General features: G+C 38.0%; 2 protein-coding genes across 3 annotated transcripts in view; one reads left to right on the top strand and one right to left on the bottom strand.

The window, feature by feature from the left end:
- The window catches only part of FZD5 (frizzled class receptor 5), a 41,978-nt gene that overhangs the window by 8,258 nt on the left and 10,027 nt on the right, over positions 1-23,693 (top strand). The window lies entirely within an intron of this gene.
- CCNYL1 (cyclin Y like 1) overlaps positions 5,474-23,693 on the bottom strand; it is a 33,233-nt gene continuing 15,013 nt past the window's right edge. The window contains exons 4-11 of one of the 2 annotated variants that reach the window (XR_004593642.3): positions 21,663-21,763; positions 19,025-19,060; positions 17,004-17,055; positions 15,936-16,055; positions 13,785-13,951; positions 8,246-8,408; positions 6,706-7,038; positions 5,474-6,525 (exon numbers count right to left, since the gene is read on the bottom strand). Coding sequence is in view for 1 of the 2 variants with exons in the window: in XM_034431798.3 (XP_034287689.1) it covers positions 6,922-7,038; positions 8,246-8,408; positions 13,785-13,951; positions 15,936-16,055; positions 17,004-17,055; positions 19,025-19,060; positions 21,663-21,763 (756 nt within the window). In the remaining variant the exon portion in view is untranslated. Of the gene's footprint in view, positions 7,039-8,245; positions 8,409-13,784; positions 13,952-15,935; positions 16,056-17,003; positions 17,056-19,024; positions 19,061-21,662; positions 21,764-23,693 lie in introns of both variants that reach the window. The other variant, XM_034431798.3, reaches the window with a different exon arrangement.

Below are 23,693 nucleotides of genomic sequence, written 5' to 3'. Positions count from 1 at the left end.
ATATGGCTTCGGTTACTGCTGCACACAATAGACCACTGTGATAAAAAAAAAATGGATCATGTCCTCTAAAATTCTGTATCAAAGCCTAAAACTGGTGGTAAAGGAGAAGCACAAGGTATACAAGACAATCAAATCTTTGACCCAATTCAATGTCCACTGGGCTCAGTTGTTTAAGAATACTGTATCTTAAGTATAGGTGCACATGACGTAGTTTGAAAATATAAAAAAAGAAAAAAATATTTAGAGTCTTTTACTAAATAGAACTTCTCCCCCAAAATAAAGCATAATTGTGTTTTTATGGTTTGTGATCATGATGAATTAAAAAGTCACATCACTACAGTAGTGGCCAAAATTGTGGAAACCTTTTGGAAAAAGTGTATTTTTGAGGTTTGGTTGCTAATAATACCACCTTTTTTGGAGTAGTACCATAAAATTATATATCAATGGAAAGATAATTTAATCAAGAATGTAATGCTTTTCAACCTTTGGGAGATTAAAAGTGGTTTTTTCATGGAATTCTAGATTTTAGGCCAAATTCCTGCAGCCTGCACCTAACAGTCCTTGCACTCAACTTCAAATTGCATTGCACCATTTCATCTTGTATATACCCAGATGATTTTCTTTTGTCACATAGTCAAAGTCTCTTAATTCTTCTATCATCGCTTGCTGTTGTGTACCTTTTCCTGCCTTTACCAGTGTGGTTTTGTAGTGACTGAGTCTCCTTATACCTCTTCAAAAACTTAGAAATGCCACCTTTGGTTAAGTTTCCACCAATTTTTCTTCTAATTTCTTTATAACTGTAGCCTTGTTCACGTAATAATACTATTTTTTTGAGCCGTGGTGCCGTGGTGGCACAGTGGTTAGAGTGCAGTACTGCAGGCTACTGCTGCTGATCACCGGCTGCCAGCAGTTTGGCAGATCGAATCTCACCAGGCTCAAGGTTGACTCAGCCTTCCATCCTTCCGAGGTCAGTAAAATGAGGGTCCAGATTGTTGGGGGCAATATGCTGACTCTGTAAACCACTTAGAGAGGGCTGTAAAGCACTATGAAGCGGTATATAAGTCTAAGTGCTATTGTTATTGTTATTTTACATCGCTTTCTGGGCGACCAGTCAACTCTTTGCTCCATTACTTTAATTTTATTACGTTTTATCAGCTCACTAAATGAACACAAAAAAACCAATTAACTTGATAGTGATCACATAACACACTGACAAATGTCATCCTCTAGCTTCAATACATGACATCAATGACTGAATCCTACTGTGATCTGATTGGCTCATTGCCAAAACAAGATGACATCTGATTGGCCATGACTTCATACAGACAAGGAGCCGATGCCAGAGAGAATATCCAATGATTTTCAGAAAGGCACACAAATTTTCTGGGCTGTAGGCTGCACTTATGCTAGGGCAGACTTCAGAAAGTTGTCAGAACATTAGCTTTAACTAATAGTCAAATAGTATTTGAATTAGAGACAAGTAATAATGATTTTTCCCCGCTTTGCATGCAGTCATGATCTTAATATGCAAAAAATGCTATTTAATGGCAACTGAAGGAAAGGCTCTTAGGACTGCAGAGAAGTCCAGGACATCAAGTTGTGTCCCCTGGTTTCCAGCAGGAGAGGTTCAAAAGAAAACAGCTAGGTATGTCTAGAAATGTCCATAATTTAGCTGCATACTTTTGAAACAGAGCCAAGGATGTGGTATGGTTTAGTCTAGACATTGAAACCTATCTTCAAACTTGGGCTTTTAGTATACATCATAGTGAGAAGCTGAGATAAAGTATTATGTCTACAAACCCAATTATCTCCCAACTTTACTAAAAGATACAAATGCTTTTTTCTCTCATTGAAGAAAGGTATCTGTGCTAGAAGATTGTGATTAAAACAAAATGGAAATGCTTCTCCGTGGAAGGAAATCCTTTGGGTCAGACAGGTTTTGAAACAGCTCAGGAAGAGCTCTCAAATACAAGGAAGGAAGAAAAGAGTATGTTCGCTTTTGATAATGCTCAGATTAATGAACACAATGGAGCTGTGTGAGAGGCATGTCTTAATTTATAGATGTTGATACCTTGCCATTGAGTAGCAGACTAGTCTTGCCCACATCAGTGGCAGTAGTGAGAAAAACAGTACTGCAAATGGAAAACATCATCTGGATTCCTTGTAAAACCTTCTTGAGTGAAGCAAGCCAAGTTAACAGTAACAGCTTTCCAAGAAACATCTGGCAGAGCACCTGCCCTAAGGAATAATATTCCCCAAACAACCATTCGGATCCCACCGATGATGTTCAGAAGTCATTGCAAAATTGGCTGTTCTCCCAGGCTCTGTGGATTTTGTCTCTGTGTAGTCACCTTCTGGATGCATATGTTTTTGTGTTACTTTATTGTCCTTGCTCTTAAAAATAAAACTGCCCCAGAACTATGTGGAGTTAGATAAGTCTCTAAATTGTTTGTACCTATATATTATTTTAGCTAAGTAAGCATGGAAGAGAGCTATCTAAGCCAAGCTTTTCTTTTCTTCCTAGAAACAAAATCGGGATAGATGTGTTCTGATAAAGGAAAAAGAGCAGAGAAAGAATTAAACTCACCATTAGTAACCAAACCCATAGCTTGAAGTATTGTGATCTCTTGCTATGTTAAGGTATCTGAAGTTGAGCTTGGCATATGGCGATTTTATGTAGGCAGCTCCCTTAGCAGCACTACAGAAGCAATTTGCCATTGCTGCTTTCTACTTTTTTTTTGACAACGCTTTTCCAGATACACCAAGAGTACCAGAATTTGCAGCTGATCCCTCATTAAAGTGCTAACCAGAGCTAAGCTAAAAGGTAGCTAAAGGTCCCGCCACTTGGTAAGGCCCCCTTACTGAAAGGAACACATGATTCAGGGGGTGGCAAGTCTGACCAGATGTGATGTTGCAGAATCCAAAAGAAAGTTCATGCCTAGTCATTTGTTCCTGATCATGGATGTATTCTTGTTTTATTACAGTTTTCTCCTTCTCAAAGATGGCTAACGGAACTATTGTATGCGCATTCATTTTGTTTTATTTTTTAAATATGCTGTCCTAAATTTTAAACTCGAATCAATTTTTAATGAATTCTCAAATTCTATTGAATGATATAGTTTCTTTGATTTGCTAGCATTCTGATCACTTGCTAGCTTCTTTAGTACTGGATTCTTTAGAACCAGTGCCATTGGGAACGGTTGACTTGAAGAACTCAGGATGAAACTCCAAAAGGAAAGGCATTTTGTTTCAATCACAGAACCAAACTCTAATGCATGGAGTATTTGGTTCTGCAGTCTCAAAGCAATGCATATATGAGGGAATTTCAGAGGTCAATGACTTTGTTGCTACTGAGCATCCTTTTCTCCACATTGGTGCAGAACTTTATTATCATTTTTTAAAATCAATATTTCAGTTGTTTGGAGTTGAGTGGCATCAAGTTAAATCCAACAATAAATAACCCTGTCAACTAATTTTAGTTTTATAATTTTTTTTCCAATCATAAGAGATTTTAATTTTTTGTATCACATTCCTTCACTTTCTTGATAACGATTTGCTTCTTCTGGAACAGGCTTAGTAATTGATCAATTTTTATTAGGTCACAGATCGGCAACAGGCTTAACATATATTCTATTACTCAAGTCTATGTTTACTTGCCTATCAAATTCATTTTAAGAGGTTTCGGCACAGAATTGCCTTGGTGACAAAATAAAGTCGCTCTCATATAAAAGCAATTTAGCAACTCTCAAGTGAGTTGGAAACTTGACTTAATATTGAACTCCAACTAAGTACATATGAATGACTGCTTGAGGTTGCACTCCTTTTAAATATTATCTTCATACAGAAAAATGGGCAGATTTGAATGAGTTTATTTTGAAATTTGTGTGTGCATGATGGGTTCATTAACTGTAAAGAACATTATGGATCATAAGACTATCGTCACGTAATTGAAGAGATGCCAACCACACTGGAATTCACTGTGAAAATATAACTGAAGTTACATACAGTACAGGTAATCCTTAATTTATGACCACAATTTCCATTGCTAAGCAATGGAAATTGTTAAGCGGATCTATGCTAAGTGGATCCTAGGTCATTAAGAGAATCCAGCTTCCTCCATTGACTTTACTTATCAGAAGCCAGTTGGAAAGATCACAAATGGTTATCATGTGACCTTGGGATGTTGCAGCCAAGTGCCCGAAGTTTGATTGCCTAACTAACAAGATGCTGTGACAGTTGTAACTGCGAGCAACTGTCACAAGTCACTTTTTTCAGTGGAGTTGCAACTTCAAATTGTCATTAAATGGATGGTTGTAAGTCAAGGACATACTTGTGTAGTACACCTTGTATATTATACCTTGTATAGTATACCTTGTACTTGTATAGTATACCGGTTTCCCCTCCTTTTGAATACTGTATGTACTTCCCATTTTCAACTAAAACCACTGTAGCTTCTCTGTATTTTTCTGCTTTATGGGTTTCCCAATAATTAAGGACAGCAACATCACTTTAAAATATTCAAATTTTGCCTAGAGTACAGCTGTGCAGTATTTGGATGTGAAAGGGAAAATGTGTTTCAACTATACCGTGGGCATCCTCGTTGTATGTTGGCAGCTCCTTGAAGAAGCTGCTCCTTTTGCTGGGGCTGCCCAGAAGTCATACAATCCTAGGAAATTGTGTGTTAAGATTGAAGAGTTACAGAAGTGGCAACAGAGTGGCTTTCCAATTTTCCGTCCAAATACTGCATACTTCCACTTTAAAAGAAAAGAAAATCGAATTGAGATACAAGAACATCTTGGTAGCAATATCCCAAAGGTGCTTTTTAAAGAGGCAACTGGACTTTGTTTTTCTTTGAAGACCTTCTCATCCTTCTTCAGCTCTGACTGGATGGTGGGGCATGGAAGGATTTCTACTCCTTGCAGACAGCTGGTCATTTGCATTCTTTTAGAGGGTCATTGAGGCCACCTGGAGGTTTATCTGTGTCATCAGGAGTCACCTGAGTAGTGCAAATGGGTGTGGAACCTTCTTGGAACTGTTGAAAGGACTGTGTTGTAGATTGGAGATAGATGATGTTGTACAAGCGCCTTATGGAACAGGATGAGTCTGCTGACCCTGCAGTGTTTTTGAAATCACATGAAGATTTTTTTGCAAAGGCACTTCTGATCTTTTTTGGTTTCTTTGCTTTACACTAAGGCTGCTTTGTCTTTATTTTAACACTAAGTCAATATAAGTAAACCACTCTGAAAGTCTTAGCTGAAGAATGGAAGAGTACCTATTGAAAAAATGAAATCTAGCAATGAAATCTAGCAGGTGCTGCAGCACACTGGGTCAGAGGAGCAGGCCGAAGGAAAGAGGAATCTAGGATACATAGAAACAACGGCAGCCGAGTTCTGTGCAAGTAACGGCATTCAGTGTTTTGGTGTACATGTACCTCGAGGGGGGAAATGTAACGCAAACGAAAGAACACCTGAACTTAATTAAAATAGAGTTTATTATTAGCTTCTTTTTTAATACAAACATGACAAAGAAAAGCCACCTGAAGATGTAGCATTTATTTCAAAGTTGAATTATAATCAATACCTGATGCCACAGACTGGGGCTGGTAGATTAAAATACTGTAATGAGACTAACAATCTGAGTGCTGCTGAACACTCAAGAAGCAAGCTTGGTTCATAATTAAATAGACAAAAAGAGTCAAAACTGTAAGAAGCACTGTCCAGTGGGATGTTTTAAAGTACAAACCACTTAGATATTGTGACCTAGAACTGTGAAGGCCTGTAATTGAGAATATGTCTTCTGTTCTTAAAAAGAACAATTTTATTTATTTCAAATTTCTGTTCTTAAAAGAGCAAATTTAGGAAAAGCCAATATAATTTTACTTCAGAACAAAGATAATTAAAAAATGCTAGGTTCTAAGGAAAAATAATTCATTTTATGAATTGAGAACAACAGTATCTCCCTCATCAGGACCAGAGTTTGACAGTGGAATTTAAAGCTAGTTGGAAGCATATAATAAAAGCAGCTATATATTTACTGTTTGTACTGGAAGAATTTAGCTGAGTAGCTCATCAACAAGTCAACTCATTTGTTAGGGATTTCAGGGCAATTCTTTTCAGCACTTCAAGAAAAGGAAGTGTATTATGAATTCTGTCTCTTCCACAGCTTGACTAGGAATATATAAGATGCACCAAAACTGACAAGAAATAGACCCCGAACCACTTGTTTACTTACTAGCAAATGCAGAACACCATTCCTTTGCTCCTCTCCCTACCATTTCCTTTTACCGTGACAATCTCAAATGAAGAGATTTTGTTTACCCTTAGCAGATACTACTCAGCAACTCTTTGTCCCAAATTGACCACCAGTGTACCAATAATTAGGGAAGTTTGAAGTGTGCATACTGAAAGACAGAGAAATCTTTGCTTGCTAATGCCACGGCATCAGTTCCAGAGTGATGTTTCGCCGTATTAGCATGAAGGTTGTTGCACTGACTTGGAAAGGCAACTGCAGTTGGGTCCTGGATTACTGAAGAGGAAAGAACATTGTGACTATTTTGTTAATGTTCAAAGTCTAAGTTTTAAAACTAGTCATTATTTAAAATTCAGAGAGCTCACAGCTATAGGCCTACATAGTAAGCAAACATCTCTGGATTGAGGAGATTAGTTTGGAGAAAAGGGAAAAAAGACTCATTAAAAGTTTCTGCACCTCTGGATTTTAAAGGGAGTGTTCCCCTTTGACAAGGCTCCATCTTTTCTTCCCTATGGAATTAAACTCCTCCTCCGGCTCTGAACTTCCTTGGCGTATTTGCTCACCCTGTCCTCCATGTGGAAGACACGATCACTGCTGACTGGTGAACTTGGAGTAAAGATGTTGTTCCACTTGTAAGGATGCTGGTGCCAGTGTTGTAGCTTTCCTTCTTGATCAAGAGAGGATGGCGTTAGAACGGTGAATGCCAACTAGGTTATCAGCACTGAAGGACCGTCTCATAGCAGCTTTTGACAAGTCTTTGTATTTGTCCTCACACAGCCGGGAGATAGCCTACAAAACATTTGTTTTAATGTTATCAGAGCCAGAAAGATTCTGAATTGGCATTAGTATAAGTGCATCACCTATGTCTTCACCAGCAAATATAACGGCCTTTTAAATTAAAAAAAAAGCCCTATGCTTGTATTAACATTTTCCCCCTGCAAAGAATTATCAAATAACCAGGTTTTTGAAAATTTGAAGGGGAAGCAAATGTGTGATTTGAGCTGTACCCTCCTGCATGAAGAATGAGGGGAGACAGGAAGAACATCCCACTCTACATCAAGTTCATACTGCATATGTATTCCCAAGAACTGGGAACTCTGTTTTACTTTTTCAGGAACACCACCCTTGAAACAGAATGAATGACCAATGCTTTTTTTGTAAAATACCAAAGTTATCCTAACACAGAGAAATACTCACAAAGACACATCAGTCATTAGAATTTCTAAGGTACTTTCATACTGACTTAAGCATCAACATGGATATTTGAAGAGACTTTTATTCATGTCACACCAAAAATACATTTTACAAAGAACAGAGATACCCACAGTTCTCCTACCATTACCATCTGAACTGCAGCTGTAAATTTTCCATTACCTTTCCGCTCTTGTGGTCATGTGTTTTTCCCCCCAGGCTGAAATCAGTAACAATATATGATGCTAACACCCTTAGGGATGGTAATGCAAAAGAACGGCCAGCAATTGCTCACAACTGGCCTATCTTGGGAGATCCCATTCCAGCATTTTCTGAAACTGATAAACTTACGTACACTTAACTGGGGCAAGTTCTTATTACATATAGTAAGACTAAGTTCTCAATAGACACATGAAGTCTTTATTATAAAAGTTATTAAAGTCTCCCTAAAATGTATAGATTCATCAGGTGGTCGTGTGCTATGAGATTTCAGTTGGATGCTTCACATGTCCTTTAAATTTTGATTCTACAGCCTTGAAAGTGGCAAATATAGTGAGCATCAGTTGCTAGCTAAAATGTTTAAATATGAAAAACTCTAAATCTCTAATGCCTCATTCCTAGCCTTTCCTGCACTGTGGAAACAAGATGCACACCTGTTCTCAGAATGGATTATGTGTATATCAACCATTTCTTTAACTAAGATGTTAAAGTCACAAAAGCTTAGTAAGTGACATTAGAATAATCAACAGCCACAAAACCCACAGCTATATAAGCTAACTGCCCCGCACAAGTCTCACACTATTACCTCTAATTTCTGTGCTCGCTCTTTACTAAGGGGCTCCAGCAGAAAGCACAGGTTGTTGTCATCTGCTAAGGAGCGTAGGTCAAAGTAGTATTTGGCATAAACACTGGCAGGAACGTTGATATTGAACTGCAGGAGCTCCAAAAAGTGTCTTTCCATCTCATTCCTGGTAGAAAACAGAAGAGGATGACAGAAACAGAATCGGGTTCAGCTGGAGGCAAAACAAAGCACCCACCCAGCCTTTGGTAAAAAATGCTGATGTAGAGCCAGAACATTTTTAAAGGAATAGAATTAATGTATTAATACAGTTAGAGGCAGGGCGCTATTTGAATTCTGGTATTTTCAGCTCATGAAAAAGATTACATTCTGCCACATACTCACTTTGCTGATGCGGACACCCTTTTCTTTGTTAGAGCTCCATAAACCCAGCTTTACACAATTCATACTGCATTCTTATTCTTACAAGACCCTGCACTATAGTTATCAGATGAAAAGAATGATGTGTGCTGTTGATTAGCTCTGAAGAACTTGCAGGCATTTTCACCAGGTTCATAACAGGAAGCGGGTATGCTGAAGTAGGAGACTGCCAACAAAAGAAGTAGGCATATCACCACGGCAACAAATGGATCTCTGAAGAGCTGCTGCTATTATTTTGGTGTAAAAAGCCTATTGAAGCAACATGGATTCATCTCCATCAATAAATAAATAAATAAGCAAGCAAGCAGCTTTAGATAGGCAAAGGCGTTTTCTGTCCCGAAACTCCTAAGAGGTTACCTTATCAAACTTAGCTGGCAAGGGGAATTTTTTCAGTGCTGCTAATTTTGGCAAAATCCATTCTACATATTCATATCTATAGGTCAGCACTTCTTGGGATGGACAGACCCAGAAAAAATGGAAGCAACCTAAGACATCACTGACTATCCAAATTCATACAATATTTTAAAATGAACAAGTAGATAATACAGGTAGTCTTGGACTTACAACGGCAATTTGCCTACTATTTCTGTTGCTAAGTGACGGAGTCGCAAAACCCAACTGCACTGTTTAGTAATGGCAATCCCTGCAGTCCCAGTTGCCGTCATCGTTAACCAAATCCCATGGTCATTAGGACAGGCAACTTCTTACCAACTTCCCACTACCATAAAACAGAACATAAGTCAGAAAATTGCTGCTCAATGAAGGAGGGAACAGGACGGCATGAGGGAGGAATCTATGACAATTTGCCATGGCCAACTCTCCACAGGGCAACTTGCCACGGGGCAAGAGTTGCACTAATAGCAAAGAAATGGTGGAATAGAATCATTAAAGAAAGGATGCAAAAGGAGGGACAAAAGGAAATGTGAATCACAAAAATCAAAATAATGTTTTATTTATTTTAAATAATTAAATTGAATTGTTAAGTTGTCCCATGGTGAGCTGGCTGTGGCGAGTTGTCCCATTCCATGAGGGAGGGTAGGAGAAAGTAGACAAGGAGAAGTGTCAGAGGTGCAAAGCAGGGAGTGTGTGTGATGATGCCAGGGGGTGCACAAAAGGCATGTTGTGGGTAGGCTTGGGTGCATGAGGGTGCAAGAGAAAGCTATTATCTATCAGCTCAAACAATGGAGATAAATCTCAAACCCGCAGAATTCACAACTTGAACCCCTGGATATACAAAATATCCCTTTCTTGATGACCTATAAGAGGATGGAAAAGTAATTTTTCATGTTTAAATATATTTTCTAGGGACTGAAAATAAAGCGGAATCAATCACCTAGATGCTACTCATGGTGAGAATAGGAGCTTTGTGTGGCTTGCTTTTAGAAGACAGACTGCAGTCCCATTAAATCTACTGCCAGAATTAATTTCCTGTTCATACGGTCATAAAGCTTATAGAAATGCAAATCAGATGATGTTTTGATGATCATCTCATCAGGACTTCATTTATCCCCTTTGTTCAAGACTTGCTAATACATTTTAATTGTGAAAAAAATACAATAGTTTTGTCAGATAACAACTCTATTAATAGGCTTAAAGCCTAGGAAAACAAGAAAGGCCCTTGTTGTTTTATTCCTATGACGTGCAATTCAAGAATGGCAGGCTCCCTTTTTACACCCACTGTAATCTACAAAATTAGCAATTAACTAAATGTATTCCTCTCCATTCTTATTAAGATAGTCCCTTAAAGATCAATATTTGAGAGGTACATTCATTTACATCAATTTCCTCATTTTATATTTCTTGCTGCAGAATCAGAAATAATGTACAAGGATAGTTCTGATGTATAATTTTGTTAGTCAAGTTATAATTTTTTCATCCCCAAATCTACCCCCCAACTTTCAAATACTTATTTCCCAATCCCTCCATCAATAACTCTTCTTCGCTTGCATACTATCATAAGATATCACATGTATGTATTGTCAAGTGTATATGTATATATGACAAAACATATTTTTCTGAGAAGTGATGAAAAGGTATGCCAGCCCAGCCTCTAGTACATTATTGCAGGGGTCCCCAACCTCTGGACCGCAGCACACCAGTGGGTCAGGACCTATTTGCAACCGGGCCATGGAAACAGCGGGTGAACATGCGCACATCCTCATACGTATGCATGAACAACAGGCCAGCACATGCACACAGGAACGATCCCCTCTCCCTCCCTTGCTGGTCCACGAAACCAGAATGGTTGGGGAACTCTGCATTATTGTATTAGGCAGCATGTTTCCTCCCACTTGTCCCCAATCACACTTGTATATATAGCAATTTAGCCTGAAGAGAATCATTCTAGAAGCTTCCATCCATACCCTAAATGAAGTATCCCACTGGACAGGACAGTTATGGAGGACTGCAGCTGAGGAAAATAGTCTCCTACTAGAAATCCCATCCCACACTGCAGTCTAAATGCTAGATTTATTCAAGCAAAGCTACAGAAATTCTATCCTATCAAGTTAATGAATAAAAAGCAGAATTCTTCACATGCCTGAAGTGATGCTTAAACAAGAAATCCCAAAATGTTTTGATTTTTGTGATTCCTCAAAAGTGTTTACAAGTGGACCTTGTGGGATTGGATCAAATTACTACTGCAAATTTACAATGCAATGCAGAAGAGCAATGTCTTGCCATATGGACAAACACCATCAGTCACTATAGGTAATCCCCGGGTTATGAGCATTTCCTTAATGAACGTTCAAAGTTATGCGATCAGCGATCTAGTGTTTAAGACAAGTCCCGAAACTACAAATCTTGCAGCACCATGGCAGTTGTTCGCCTTTACGAACAACCACAGAGGCTCTGCAACATTCGTTCTGCACTTTGGCGGCCAAAATGGGAGCTCCGGCGGGGCAGGCCCGCCCCTCCGGCACATTGTTTAGGCCTGTGCAAGCCTAAATGGAGCTCTGATTTTGTTGTGGCCCGCCAGCAGCCTGCGCGGCTTGTGGCTGATCCCGACGACAAGGAGGCTGGTGTGGTGTCGTGCCAGCAGCCTGTGCAGCCGGCGCTCGCGTCGGACAGCGAGGAGGCTGAAGAGGATGTGGTGCCAGAGGTAGAGACTCAGCCAGGGCCTTCAGAACCTCCAGAGACTCCTTCAAGTGCAGAGAGTGAAGTGGAGGAGCCTCTCCTCAATGCTCGAGCATGCAGCGCTGCCAAAAGGCAGGAGTGGCTACTCAGGAGGAGGAGGTCTCCTCGAGAGTAAGGCTTGGGGCTAATTGGCCACTCCCTTAGCTTATTTAAGTCGCACGCACTTAGCAATTGTTGCTAGAAGCAATGTTTATTACGCAGTGCATTTTGGAGAGTGAGTTTCTTATCACATCTTGGTTTCTGGGCTGGTTGCCAACCTTTGTCGGACTTTGTTTATTCTCTGTACTTTATAGCAGGCTGATAAGGACATTTGCACTGAAAGCCTGCATTTTGAAAGGGGTCTATTTGTAATAAATGGAGTTTTTGGAGCTTGGTGTATGTCACACTCCTTGGGATCCAGAGCTGGGGCAGAACAGATTTGGCCGGTAAAATAACAGGCGAGGCCTGCAGAGGCGGAGTGTCAGAGGGGCTGCACGGCTGAGAGGCGACAGCTTGCTAGATGTTCACACGGTAAGTGACCTGGCGGGGCAGGTTGTGGGGGGAATTGTGGGGAGTATGAGGTATTTTAGTGGGTCGGGGACGTCTTGGGTGATCTTAAGCAGGTGGCCTGTTCCATCACTAGGCCCTCCCATGGCCTTCTCCACCCTGAAATACTTCAATGCACTTAATGAACCGTGCATTCGATTAGCGAATGCGTGGGTGAAAGGAGGGAGTGATCATGTTCAAAGTATGAGATTCAGTCCCACGAATCCTTGGGTTATGAATGGAATGGGCAGGCTCCACTGCATTCATAACTCGAGGACTACCTGTATATGAATAATTGTAGGCTGATGAAAATCACTTTTGACTGATTCAAATTAAGATACATATTTGAAGTGCCAACAAAGATTAGGTTCACTGGTTCAGGAGAATTTTTTTGTAGTTTGTTCTGAGTGGGATAGTAAACTAAGGTGTAAGGTTGGATCATGAGATCATGTGATTAAACAATTGTCTGAAAGTAGAACCATGTTGTCAAAGAACATCTCCCTTAAGGCCACCATAATCTCTCTAAAACTGTCAGAAATTCTACTACCAAAATTCTGCCAATTTTACTACAAATTTCAGCTCCATAATTCTTGGCTATTTTTTCAATTTTTGGAGGTATTAAGATGAGGGCCACTTCCATTTATGTTCTTAAATCCCTCTCCCTAGAAACCTTTTTTTAAAACCCAAACAAAAAGCTCCCTTCCTTCCAAAGATACAGTCACTGCTTCCTGCAGCCCTTCTAAAAAGTCAGGAGGCAAAATTGTTGCAATGACCTCCCAAATGTTGGGTTTCCCTGCAGTAGATTTCATTTGAGATTCTATCATTCTATCATGCTCCTCCTTCTGACCCTTGTTTAAACAAAACAAAACACTACGTTATTTTGATATAATGAATCCACTATTTCCTTTTATCAATCAATATTTTAAAATTATTTTAATTGATTATTATATTATATAAGAGCCGCGGTGGCGCAGTGCTTAGAGTGCAGTACTGCAGGCTACTTCTGCTGATCACCGGCTGCCAGCAGTTTGGCAGATTGAATCTCACCAGGCTCAAGGTTGACTCAGCCTTCCATCCTTCCGAGGTCCGTAAAATGAGGACCCAGATTGTTGGGGGCAATATGCTGGCTCTGTAAAACCACTTAGAGAGGGCTGTAAAGCACTATGAAGCGGTATATAAGTCTAAGTGCTATTGCTATATTACCTTTACATTTTCTTTTTGTCAATTAGCAAAGGCATAAACATGAGAGAGAAATGAGAAGCAGAGCAAATCATGATGAATGGAATTTTGGGGAAATTCAAGGAATAAACTTTACTAAGTGTGTTGGATACCTAGCTACAATTTTAGAATGCATTATCTATACAGTATAGATAGGATAAAATATTTTATATAAAGAAAAATCATTAAAAAGATACAATCTGGATAAGACACGGACAAGCAATTTCAACTAAATTTGCTAGCTTACATGTCTTCCACCGTAATATCCTTCAGGATTTGGCAGTAATCCACATTCCAAACAGCTTGATCATCCCACACTTTAGAAGCCAGCAGTATAGCACCTAGAACTATCCTCTTCCAGTTACTTGGACAGATGTCAATCTCTGCATAGGTCAAGAGTCTTTCTAAGTAAACCTGAAAATAAAGAACATTTACACATTTCCAATGATTCCTACTTTCTAGCTTCTTACATTGCCTCTTAACCGGAAGTCTGTTGCAACCTATGGATATAAGGAGTGGCTCTCATACTTTCTATGTAGATGACACAGACAAAGAAAATCTCAAAACTGTATTTTTCAATATTGTTTGCCTACATTGGGGTGGGGGTGGGGACACACCATGGCTCCCACCTAATTTCAAATGTACACTGCAAGTGAGCAGCTCAGCTCTATGGCAGATCTGATCTAGCTTTTTGCAGCAGCTTCATGGGTTGGGAGAGATAAGGGAAAGTGTCAAAGAGAGAGAGAGAATGGATACCAACATGCTGCTTAGACTTCCCCTTGCCACTGCACATCGTTATTCTTTACCGATATTTCCAATATTCCTTCTAAGGAAAAGTGACTCAAGTGAAATTCTAACCCACATGCATCAGAAATTTGCGTTTAAGCTGATTAAACAGCACACATAAGCAAGTTCATTCTAGACAGAAAATTGTGTTTCAATGTTTTTTAAACAAACAAATGCTCGTTTTAAAGATGCCAGAACTAATTGCTTCAGCAGGTGAAACCACCTGGCCAACTCTCTGTGCTCATTAACTAAAGCAGGACAGACCTTTTTAATACTTAGATAGGAGACCTTCACAGATCCCAGGGTAAGTGGTCAGATTCGGAAACTGACAAGCAGTCTAGAAGAAACCAGTGTTCAACCACTTCTGTACTGTGGCCAAGAAAATATACATAGTTGCCAGGAATGAAGTTCAACTCAAAGACTTATGTGGCTGAGTATTAGTGCTCTCTCTCTGCCTGGGTGCTGTCAGTTCCCTGATTCACTGTATATTCTATCTGTCCAAGATTTTAGACTCCAGCGAGTTCAGATTATGATGCTTGTTGTTCCACTGAAAGAGCAAGGTGATGAACAGAGAGTGTGACTCTCAACCAGGCTCATAGGAAGTTACTCTCCTAAGACTTCCCTGTAGACATTTTTATATTGCTAAAAGTTTTCCCCATTTTCTAAAAGATAATTTTTATTTAATTATATAGTTTTTTCTTCCTTAAAATTAAATCTGAAGTTTAAAAGAGATTTGAACAAATACCAACTAGTCAGGAACAAGGTTTTTTCCCCTTTTAGTATGTTTATGAGACAAAAACACACCCACCCAACTGAAAAGCCTGCAACTTCCACAACAAGCACTTTTATAACACTAAGATGTGTTTAGCAGTCTCCCTTCTTATCACCCTGCCTTCTACTAACTTTTGCTGTTTTGTTGATTAAACACTGCCAACTAGTGGCAGAAACACTTTTAAACATGTATTTGAGACTATTAGAATGGATTTTTTGTGTAGTTATAATTCTTTTAAAAGAATTCCCATATAAGAGCAGAGACTGCAAATGGTTTTTGACCCACCAATGCCATAATGAAATAACTTGTCTGTAAGGCCACTCAAAGCATGGGTGATTTTGTTGTAAGAGACATCACCATCATACAGAATTTTCTACCTGGAAATCTCCAGAATCTAGAACCAAAGATTACACTAAGAGTCAGAACTGTTTCAGTCAAAACTATACTCTATACAACTATACTCTAAAGCACTAGCATAAAAAAATTGAACTGTTTACCTACTGGTAGATTTATGAAAGGTATTGAATAGATACCTCCAAATTAAGTTTCCTACAGCCATAAGTGTCTATTTCACACGTGATGCATTTTTTCTTTTATTCAATTGGTATGTAGTTCTAGACAAGTCCCGTCAGTTTTTGTGGCAAGGTCTTTGAGAAGTGGCTTACCATTGCCTCCTTCCCAGGGCATTAGTGGCATCTTTAAAGTTGAGATATGGTTCAGGCTAGAATTCTTGTGGGCCCAAAGTCACTAGACAGCATTGGCTCTTTCTATATATTTAATGCTGACAATATAAGACATCTTTACTTAAATGCAAGACAATCATAATGAAGCAAGGCTTACCAGAGTCACTATTGCACATTCAGCTGTCAGCTGTGCTGCACTAAAAAGGGTACGTACAAAGCGATAAATGTGCTTGTGATCAGGATCATGCTTACAGTAGTCTTCTGGAACCTCTTCTCGCTGAAACATGACATAATTTGGAAGTACTTTAAAAATGCCATTGAAAATATTTGGATTGAAGAAACATACAGAATTATACTGTTGAGGCTCATATCCATGTCCTGCTTACTACAGCAAAAAGATACCTCAATATACCTCAATTTTTAAGAAAAATAGAACAAAGAATACAATATATATGTCTGTGCACACGCGCGCGCACACACACACTATGTATATAGATATACTGAACTATATATAGATGTACATAGTATACAGAACAGCTATCCTCGTGATATCATTCTATCTTGCCTAGCTGACTGTGATAGTAGCCTGAAATTGTCTTTAATTGTTCTGCTATTTGAGCCTTGTAATCCCTCTACTCCTTGCGGTACGGACCACATACAATACTTTGATGCTTCTGCTGGAGAAGGCAGACAAAAACTGGGATCTGTTTGCCTGACTCCTATTGGCAATTTAGGTTTGCTGCAGGCCCTCTCATCTAGCTTTGGAGAAAAAATCTACTTCTTTTCCAAGGGGAAAAGAGTCTTGCAGCATCCCACAGAGCTATATTATATAGAATTTAAGAAAAATGGGTAAGCTGCTTTGTTAGCATGTGGGACTTCTTTTCAGACAAGGATTACAGAAAGGTTGCAACTTTTTCAATGTAATCAAAGCTATGTTTTTGCCTTCTGCAAGAAGATATACTGGAATTAAGAATAGAATAAAAAATCCAAGGATGCTACTCAGCAGTATGTTTTAAAATTCAGGAGGTCAAACATCTACCTGGATATGTTTAGACAAAAATGCCTTTTTTTAACATCAGGAGACAGAAAACTAAAAATCCAACTTCATTTTTCTTGCAATCTTGATTTAGATTATAAATGGAAAAAGTAGGAACATTTCAGAAATAAAAATTAAAACATTCAAGAAATCAAATGAGACCATACATATAAAAACAATCTGATTTACCGTGAGTGGATGTGATTTTTCATCAAAAATTTCCAGTGATCTGTCTGAATCTCTGCAACAAACAAAGAGGAATGCACCTGGAATTAGTAAAGCGTGATCAACCTTTGCCCATAGTCTGTGCCAAGGCACAATATTTTTCTCCATCATCCTCTCACTTTGCTGTTAAATACTAAATATTTAAGGCAAATAAAATAAAGTGTACGCTGTATACTTCCTAGCTTTCAACGTTCGTTATTATACTACCAGTTACTTTTGATCAGGTAAGAGTTTACATGAGGCCTTGGTTGGAGAATAGGATTTAGAAGTATAGAACATGCAAACATGGCTGTAACCTAAAGGATAAGGCAACTCTGCCAGATTGTGTTAGAGTTCTGGTTTTCTTTTAGAGGCCTCAAAGCCTTTGCAACTACTTTTTCCATCAGGCTCAATTTCCATTTTGGATGAACTTAATTACAGTATGACGCAGAATCAAAACCAACATGTAAAAGCCATCATAAGGGACATAAACTTGCATAGTCATTTTGTCATCATGTGACGTATCTCAACTTTCCCTTCTTTAAAACGGGGGTGGACGTGGTCACTGCATGACACATCCAGCCCGCAGCCATGTGTTTGATACCCGATATACAGTTTTTATTCCCCAGTTACACAGCTGCTATGTATACAGAAGATGCCAGGTAACTATCTTCAGATAAAGGAAGTCTTATTAAAAAGGTACAGAGCAACCCTTATGCAGCGTTGTTATTTAATGGCTTCCATCTCATGTGTTTTTACAGCCAATTCCCCATTATTTAAGGAATGAAATTCAGCAAGGGGGGTGTCAATTAATTTAAATTAGCATCATTTAAATAAACATGAGAAAAATTAAATCAAATTTTCCTGCCATATTTTTTCCTCTCTTCCATAAGCCATGTTACTTTTTATTGTATTTCATTTTAAAAACTAGACTTTGCATCTCTGATTTACTGCATGTGCAATTTTGCATACTTTCTTTCTTCTGTTTAACTCTGTAAATGTTATTTCTTTAAAATTTGCTTTGTAAGGTCATGATAAGAATATCAGAACCTGAGCAGACCACAGTGTTGTCCTTCTCTGTGGTCTTATCCCATTTCAGTTGATACTCCCAGCCCACTCTCACAATAACAAAGGGGCAAATAAAAATAATGCCTCTGATTGAAATATTGAAGGAAAGTCCAGATACTGGACAGATTTAAGTATCTTATTTTCAGTAAGCAAATGTGAAATACCTATGGTTTATAAGATCAATTATAAATACGTATACTACATATATTATTTAATTAATCCTTCATTTACATAAAGAACACCTAATTTAATACACTGCATTGTATAGAGGATTTAATTTTACTACTAAGTCCATCATCCTTTCCTTCAATTCTAATTCCCAAGTGAACACTTCCTAATTGGGTTGGTCCAGACCTCTGGTGGTACCACAGTTCAGGACATGCATATATTTAATCTTAGCCATTTACAGGAACTTAGCATTCACTTTTCAAATGCTCAATCCTTCTAAGTTTTAATATATTTAAAATTAAATAAATTCATTTTAAAAAAGCAAAATGTTGGATTTTTGTTTTTTAAAATCTATGTTGAGATGATAGCTTACTCAAAAGTCTTAAGAATTTTACATTTTCCTAAAGTATGTCCTTCTTCCTATGTTTAGGCATTAGCTCATATCAAGGTATTCCACTATGGAAATCCAGTATTGTTTGAAATAATTATTCTTTTAGATCAGTACAAAATATAGACAAAATGCCAAGATACACTACAGTTCAATAACAAAATTATTATAAGCAATCCTTACAATTAAAAATAATTTTTTTGAAATGGGAAAAAAGGAAAGGAAAATATTTCCGAATTTAACAAAACAGGCCAATATATTAGTCATAGTTCTTGATATTTTAAGAGCAAGCAGCAAAATTACAGACTGCATCTTTACAAGGAATTACAAACAACATGATCATTATATGCAATTTCAAACAAGAAATTTTAGAAATGCTCACCTGTTCTTTATGTGATAATATATTGCTAAAGTAACACTGTGAAAAGAAGGGGAAGTCATTTAATTACAAGCAGAGCTATGAATGTAATTTTGATACATGATGTTAGATAAAGAACATTTTTATACCCACATCATGTTTGAAACTTTAGTTCTTTCTTGTTTCTCATGTCCCTATTTCATTTTAAATTATAAAACATCAATTTAGAACAGAATGTTGTACATGTCCAGGTTTACCAGACATTAATATAAGGTTAAAAAATTATCCTATTCCAAACAAGGGTCACTACAAAACAGTGAACAAGCATGAATCTTGATATAGTCAAAGTACCCAAGAGTCTGAACAGCTGTTGTAGATATTAGAGTGTGATAGGGTACATTAAGCAAAGGAAAGGCTGCCTTGATTGAGTAGCCTCGAAGTGATCAGATCCAAGGCTCAAAATATCTCAGTGAAGTTATGAATTTAAGATTCACTGAGCAAGGCAATTCTCTAATCTGCAAGATCCAATCTAGGGTGGTCACTGGCACCAGAGGTTTTGTCTTCTGAGCAGTGGTGGGTTGCTACCAGTTCGCACTGGATAAGGTGAACCGGTAGTGGCAGCAGCGGGAGGCTCCACGCGCATGCGTGAGCAAACTGGTAGCGACGGACTTTGGAACCCACCCCTGATTTTGAGCATTCGGGCTTGTGCTGAAGCCTATCTTCAGGGAACTTTTCTCTAGCAGCCTGAAGTTCTCTGAAGATAGGCTTCAGCACGAGTCCGAATGCTCAGAAGACAAAACCTCTGGTCCTGGTGATCGAACCAGATTGGATCCTGCAGCATTATTCTGGGACACATATATTCACCTTAATTCTCTAATCTCTCCAATTTAAAAGCTCCAAATTATTAATATTTATAATTTATTGAATTTGTCAGAGGTAATATTCGAAGAATACAATTTGGGAAGGGAGTTCATTTCATTTCATTTCATTCATTTGATTTAGGCCCATCTTGACTCCAATGGACTTTTAACACGATAGGACCTACCTGCAAAGGGCTAAATTGATTTGCATGGATTATCCTGCTAGGTTGATAAAGGTCAATGAACAATATAAGGCACTCATAAACAAAACTTAAACTGGGTTGAACTTGTGTTCAGCTAGAACCCAACAGAATTGGAAGTTAGTCTTAAGATCCTGTTATGGAAAAAAGGAGAATAAACTCCAATCTTTTTTTCCCTATAAATTGCTAGATTGATAGTTGAGACTCATCCTTCAAGTATGTCATAATTGAAGTGCTCTACAAATATCACTTACACTTACAAATATCTTAGTTCCAAGCTTTAGCAGTTATTTCAGTTAACACTAGAGAAGATATTTCTGAAATGGTCAATTTTTTTAAATCTTTTTTTTCATATACAGCTTAAGGTACCAAATATACCAATATTCCTTCCTCATATTTTCCCCAAAACAACTCTATGAAGTGAGTTGGGCTGGGAGAGTGACTGCTTAAAGCACCCAGCCATCTTTCTTGTCCAAGGCAGAACTAGAACTCAGTCCCCTGGCTTCTATGGTGGTGCTTTAACCACTATATTAAAATGGGTCTCTTCTTCAGAGTTTTGTAGATTATTTCTTATAAATGTATTGCTATATACTTATGAATATTATATAAATATAATACTGTACAATACAATACAAAATGTACAGGTAGTCCTCATTTAACAATGGAAATTGGGAGAGGCAATTCCTTCACTAAGTGATGTGGTTGTAAAGCATAATGTCACATGATTGTGCTGACATACAAAGGCAACTCCAGTTGTGGTCATTAGGCAATTCCTGCACAGTTTCAGCTTCCCCATTGACTTTGCTTGTTGGAAGCTGGCAGGGAAGGTCACAAACAGTGATCAATAGTGAGCATGTGACCATAGGATGTTGTGACTATCGTAACTGGGAGCTGGTAATTAAGGATCCAAATCATAACAACATGACCATGGGGGCAGTGTATTGGCTTCAATTATGTGAAATGGTCATAAATCTTCTCATTCAGTGCCACCGTAACTTTGAATAGTCACTGAATGAGGTCTACCTGTAATATCAATAGTATTTAAATAAGTTGATCTTATACAAAAAGGGCCTTTGTTTTGGGTTCCGAATTAACATACTAGTCCTGTTTTCTCTGCAATGCAGGATTCTACTTGCTTAGAATACTGTAACATTCAGATATTTAAAGGAAGAATTTCTTCTAAACTATGAGCTGATAAACTCTGCCCTAAAATCTGAGGATATGTATGGAATTTCAGCCAAGAATGTATTGTTCTGAGTTAAATATCTTAAGGTTACAAATCAACAATGATACATATGTTTGAAGATGGTCAAAAATACGAACAGGAACAACAGGATTAGAAATCAGTATGAGATAAACAATGAATAACAGTCATAAAATATGAGCTGTAGCCCCACTTCCCAAATTTAGAGAATTTTGGAATCAAATTGATGGTAGCATATAGATGTTGCTCTACCAATACTGAGAATAAGTGGGGGGATCTGTTTCAGCATATACTGATTTATCACTTCCTCTAGATTTGGTATGATTTTTTCTTGGATTTCATAGATTCAGGTGAATTGAATTCAATGTGAGTTGAATTCAACATAAAGTGATACATACCATTTTATTGTGCTCCTAAGATTAGGTTGGCTGACTGTGCTGTCATCTATAAATATAGTTGAACATGAACTATACTTTTTTGTAAGCTGCCCAGGGGAAACCTATGTGGAAAGAAAAATATATATATGAGTTTATAAAAATGTTTGAAAACCATGATTTCTGGGTTTAATCAGTATTATGCGTATTAGAATCACATAGACAATGTTATTAAATAAATCAAAAAATATTAAGGAGGACATTTAAATAGCTGGCCTGAGAATCAATAAACTAGCAAATAGAAATCAGCATCAGTAATCTTTTCAGCAATGGCCAGTCATCGTATAAATTTTTCTTTCTTTCTTTTTTTCTTTTCTTGGTACCTGTTTTTCTTTTAAAGATTATCTGGCAAAGATAAAGATAAAGAAGAGACAGAAGACTTTCCAAGTAATAAAACACAGGGCAGAAATTTGTTTGATCACTATGTTGAACACATCACCACTCATTGAAATATCAGAAGCAAATTCAATGAGATTTCAGAAAGAAACCATGTTGGAGTGAATCACTCTTCCAGTCCCAACTCAGATCAAGATCCATTTGTTGCTATTTTAAAAAGATTAAAACTTGATGTGACTATGTAATTAACATTTACTACATCTTTACATCAAAGCAAGAGAAAACAAATGCAGTTAACGTAGCAAGAATAGGTCAAAAATTGATATTCAAATCTAGGAAAGTAATGTCAGAATTTAAAGGCTATAGTAAACTGTGAGGAGTCAAAGACTCATCTGTAAAAAGGGAATGCTACATACTAACAGCAGTGAGATGACTGTAACCTTGCAGATGTTTCCCCTGCCCTCAATAACCCTTTTACATTCGCAGAAAAGGTAGATTCTCCATATTCCTGGGTTTCAAAAACAAAAATAACACTCCTCCTAATGACAAACTCTGGTCTACCTGCTCAGACTAAGATCCAACTAATCCAAAATTCTTTGTTGGATTTCTTAGCAATTTGGAGGCCTCAGGTGAACTATTTGATATATCACTAGTCTGCTGCCTATCTATGTTTGAGAACTCTAGGTGTTCTATTCTACTCTGGCAGCAAATTATCTCTGAAACAAATTGCCCGTTGTTCTTAACTGGGTTTATTCTACTAAGTGGGATTTTTAAAAAATATATATCATATTTTCATTAAGTTAATTATTCAAACCAAACATGCACAATTAGTGCACAAACTCTTTGCTAGAAGGCTTGGATATACAGTTGCAAGAAAAAGTATGTGAACCCCTTGGGATTACATGGAGTTTTGCATGAATTGGTCATAAAATGTGCTCTGAACTTCATCTAAGTCACAACAATAGAAAAACACAATCTGCTTGAAATAATACTACACAAACATTAGATGTTGCCATGGTTTAATTGAACATAACATGTAAACATTCACAGTGCAGGGAGGAAAAAGTATGTGAACCTTTGGACTTAATAACTGGTTGACCCTCCTTTGGCAGCAATAACCTCAACCAAACGTTTCCTGTAGTTGCAGATCAGACCTGCACAACAATCTGGAGTAATTTTGGACCACTCCTCTTCACAAAACTGTTTCAGTGTAGCAATATTCTTGGGATGTCTGGTGTGAATCGCTCTCTTAAGGTCATGCCACAGCATTTCAATCGTGTTGAGGTCAGGACTCTTACTGGGCCACTCCAGAAGGCGTATTCTGTGCTGTTGAAGCCATTTTTTTGTTGTTGAATTACTTGTATGCTTTGGGTCATTGTCCTGTTGCATCACCCATCCTCTGCGGAGCTTCAGTTGGCGGACAGATGGTCGTACGTGCAAAATGTCTTGATAAACTCTGGAATTCATTTTCCCATCAATGACAACAATCCGTCCAGGCCCTGAAGCAGCAAAGCAGCCCCAAACCATGATGCTCCCTCCGCCATGTTTTACAGTGGGGATGAGGTTTTGATGTTGGTGTGCTGTGCCTTTTTTTCTCCACACAGTGTTGTGTGTTTTTCCCAAACAACTCAATTTTGGTTTCATCTGTCCACAGTATAT

Source organism: Pantherophis guttatus, chromosome 1, assembly GCF_059756535.1.
Source record: "Pantherophis guttatus breed Tessera chromosome 1, ASM5975653v1, whole genome shotgun sequence".
Classification (NCBI taxonomy): Eukaryota; Metazoa; Chordata; class Lepidosauria; order Squamata; family Colubridae; genus Pantherophis; species Pantherophis guttatus.
Note: the sequence above shows the minus strand (reverse complement) of the source record. Positions and strands in the feature narration are given on the sequence as shown.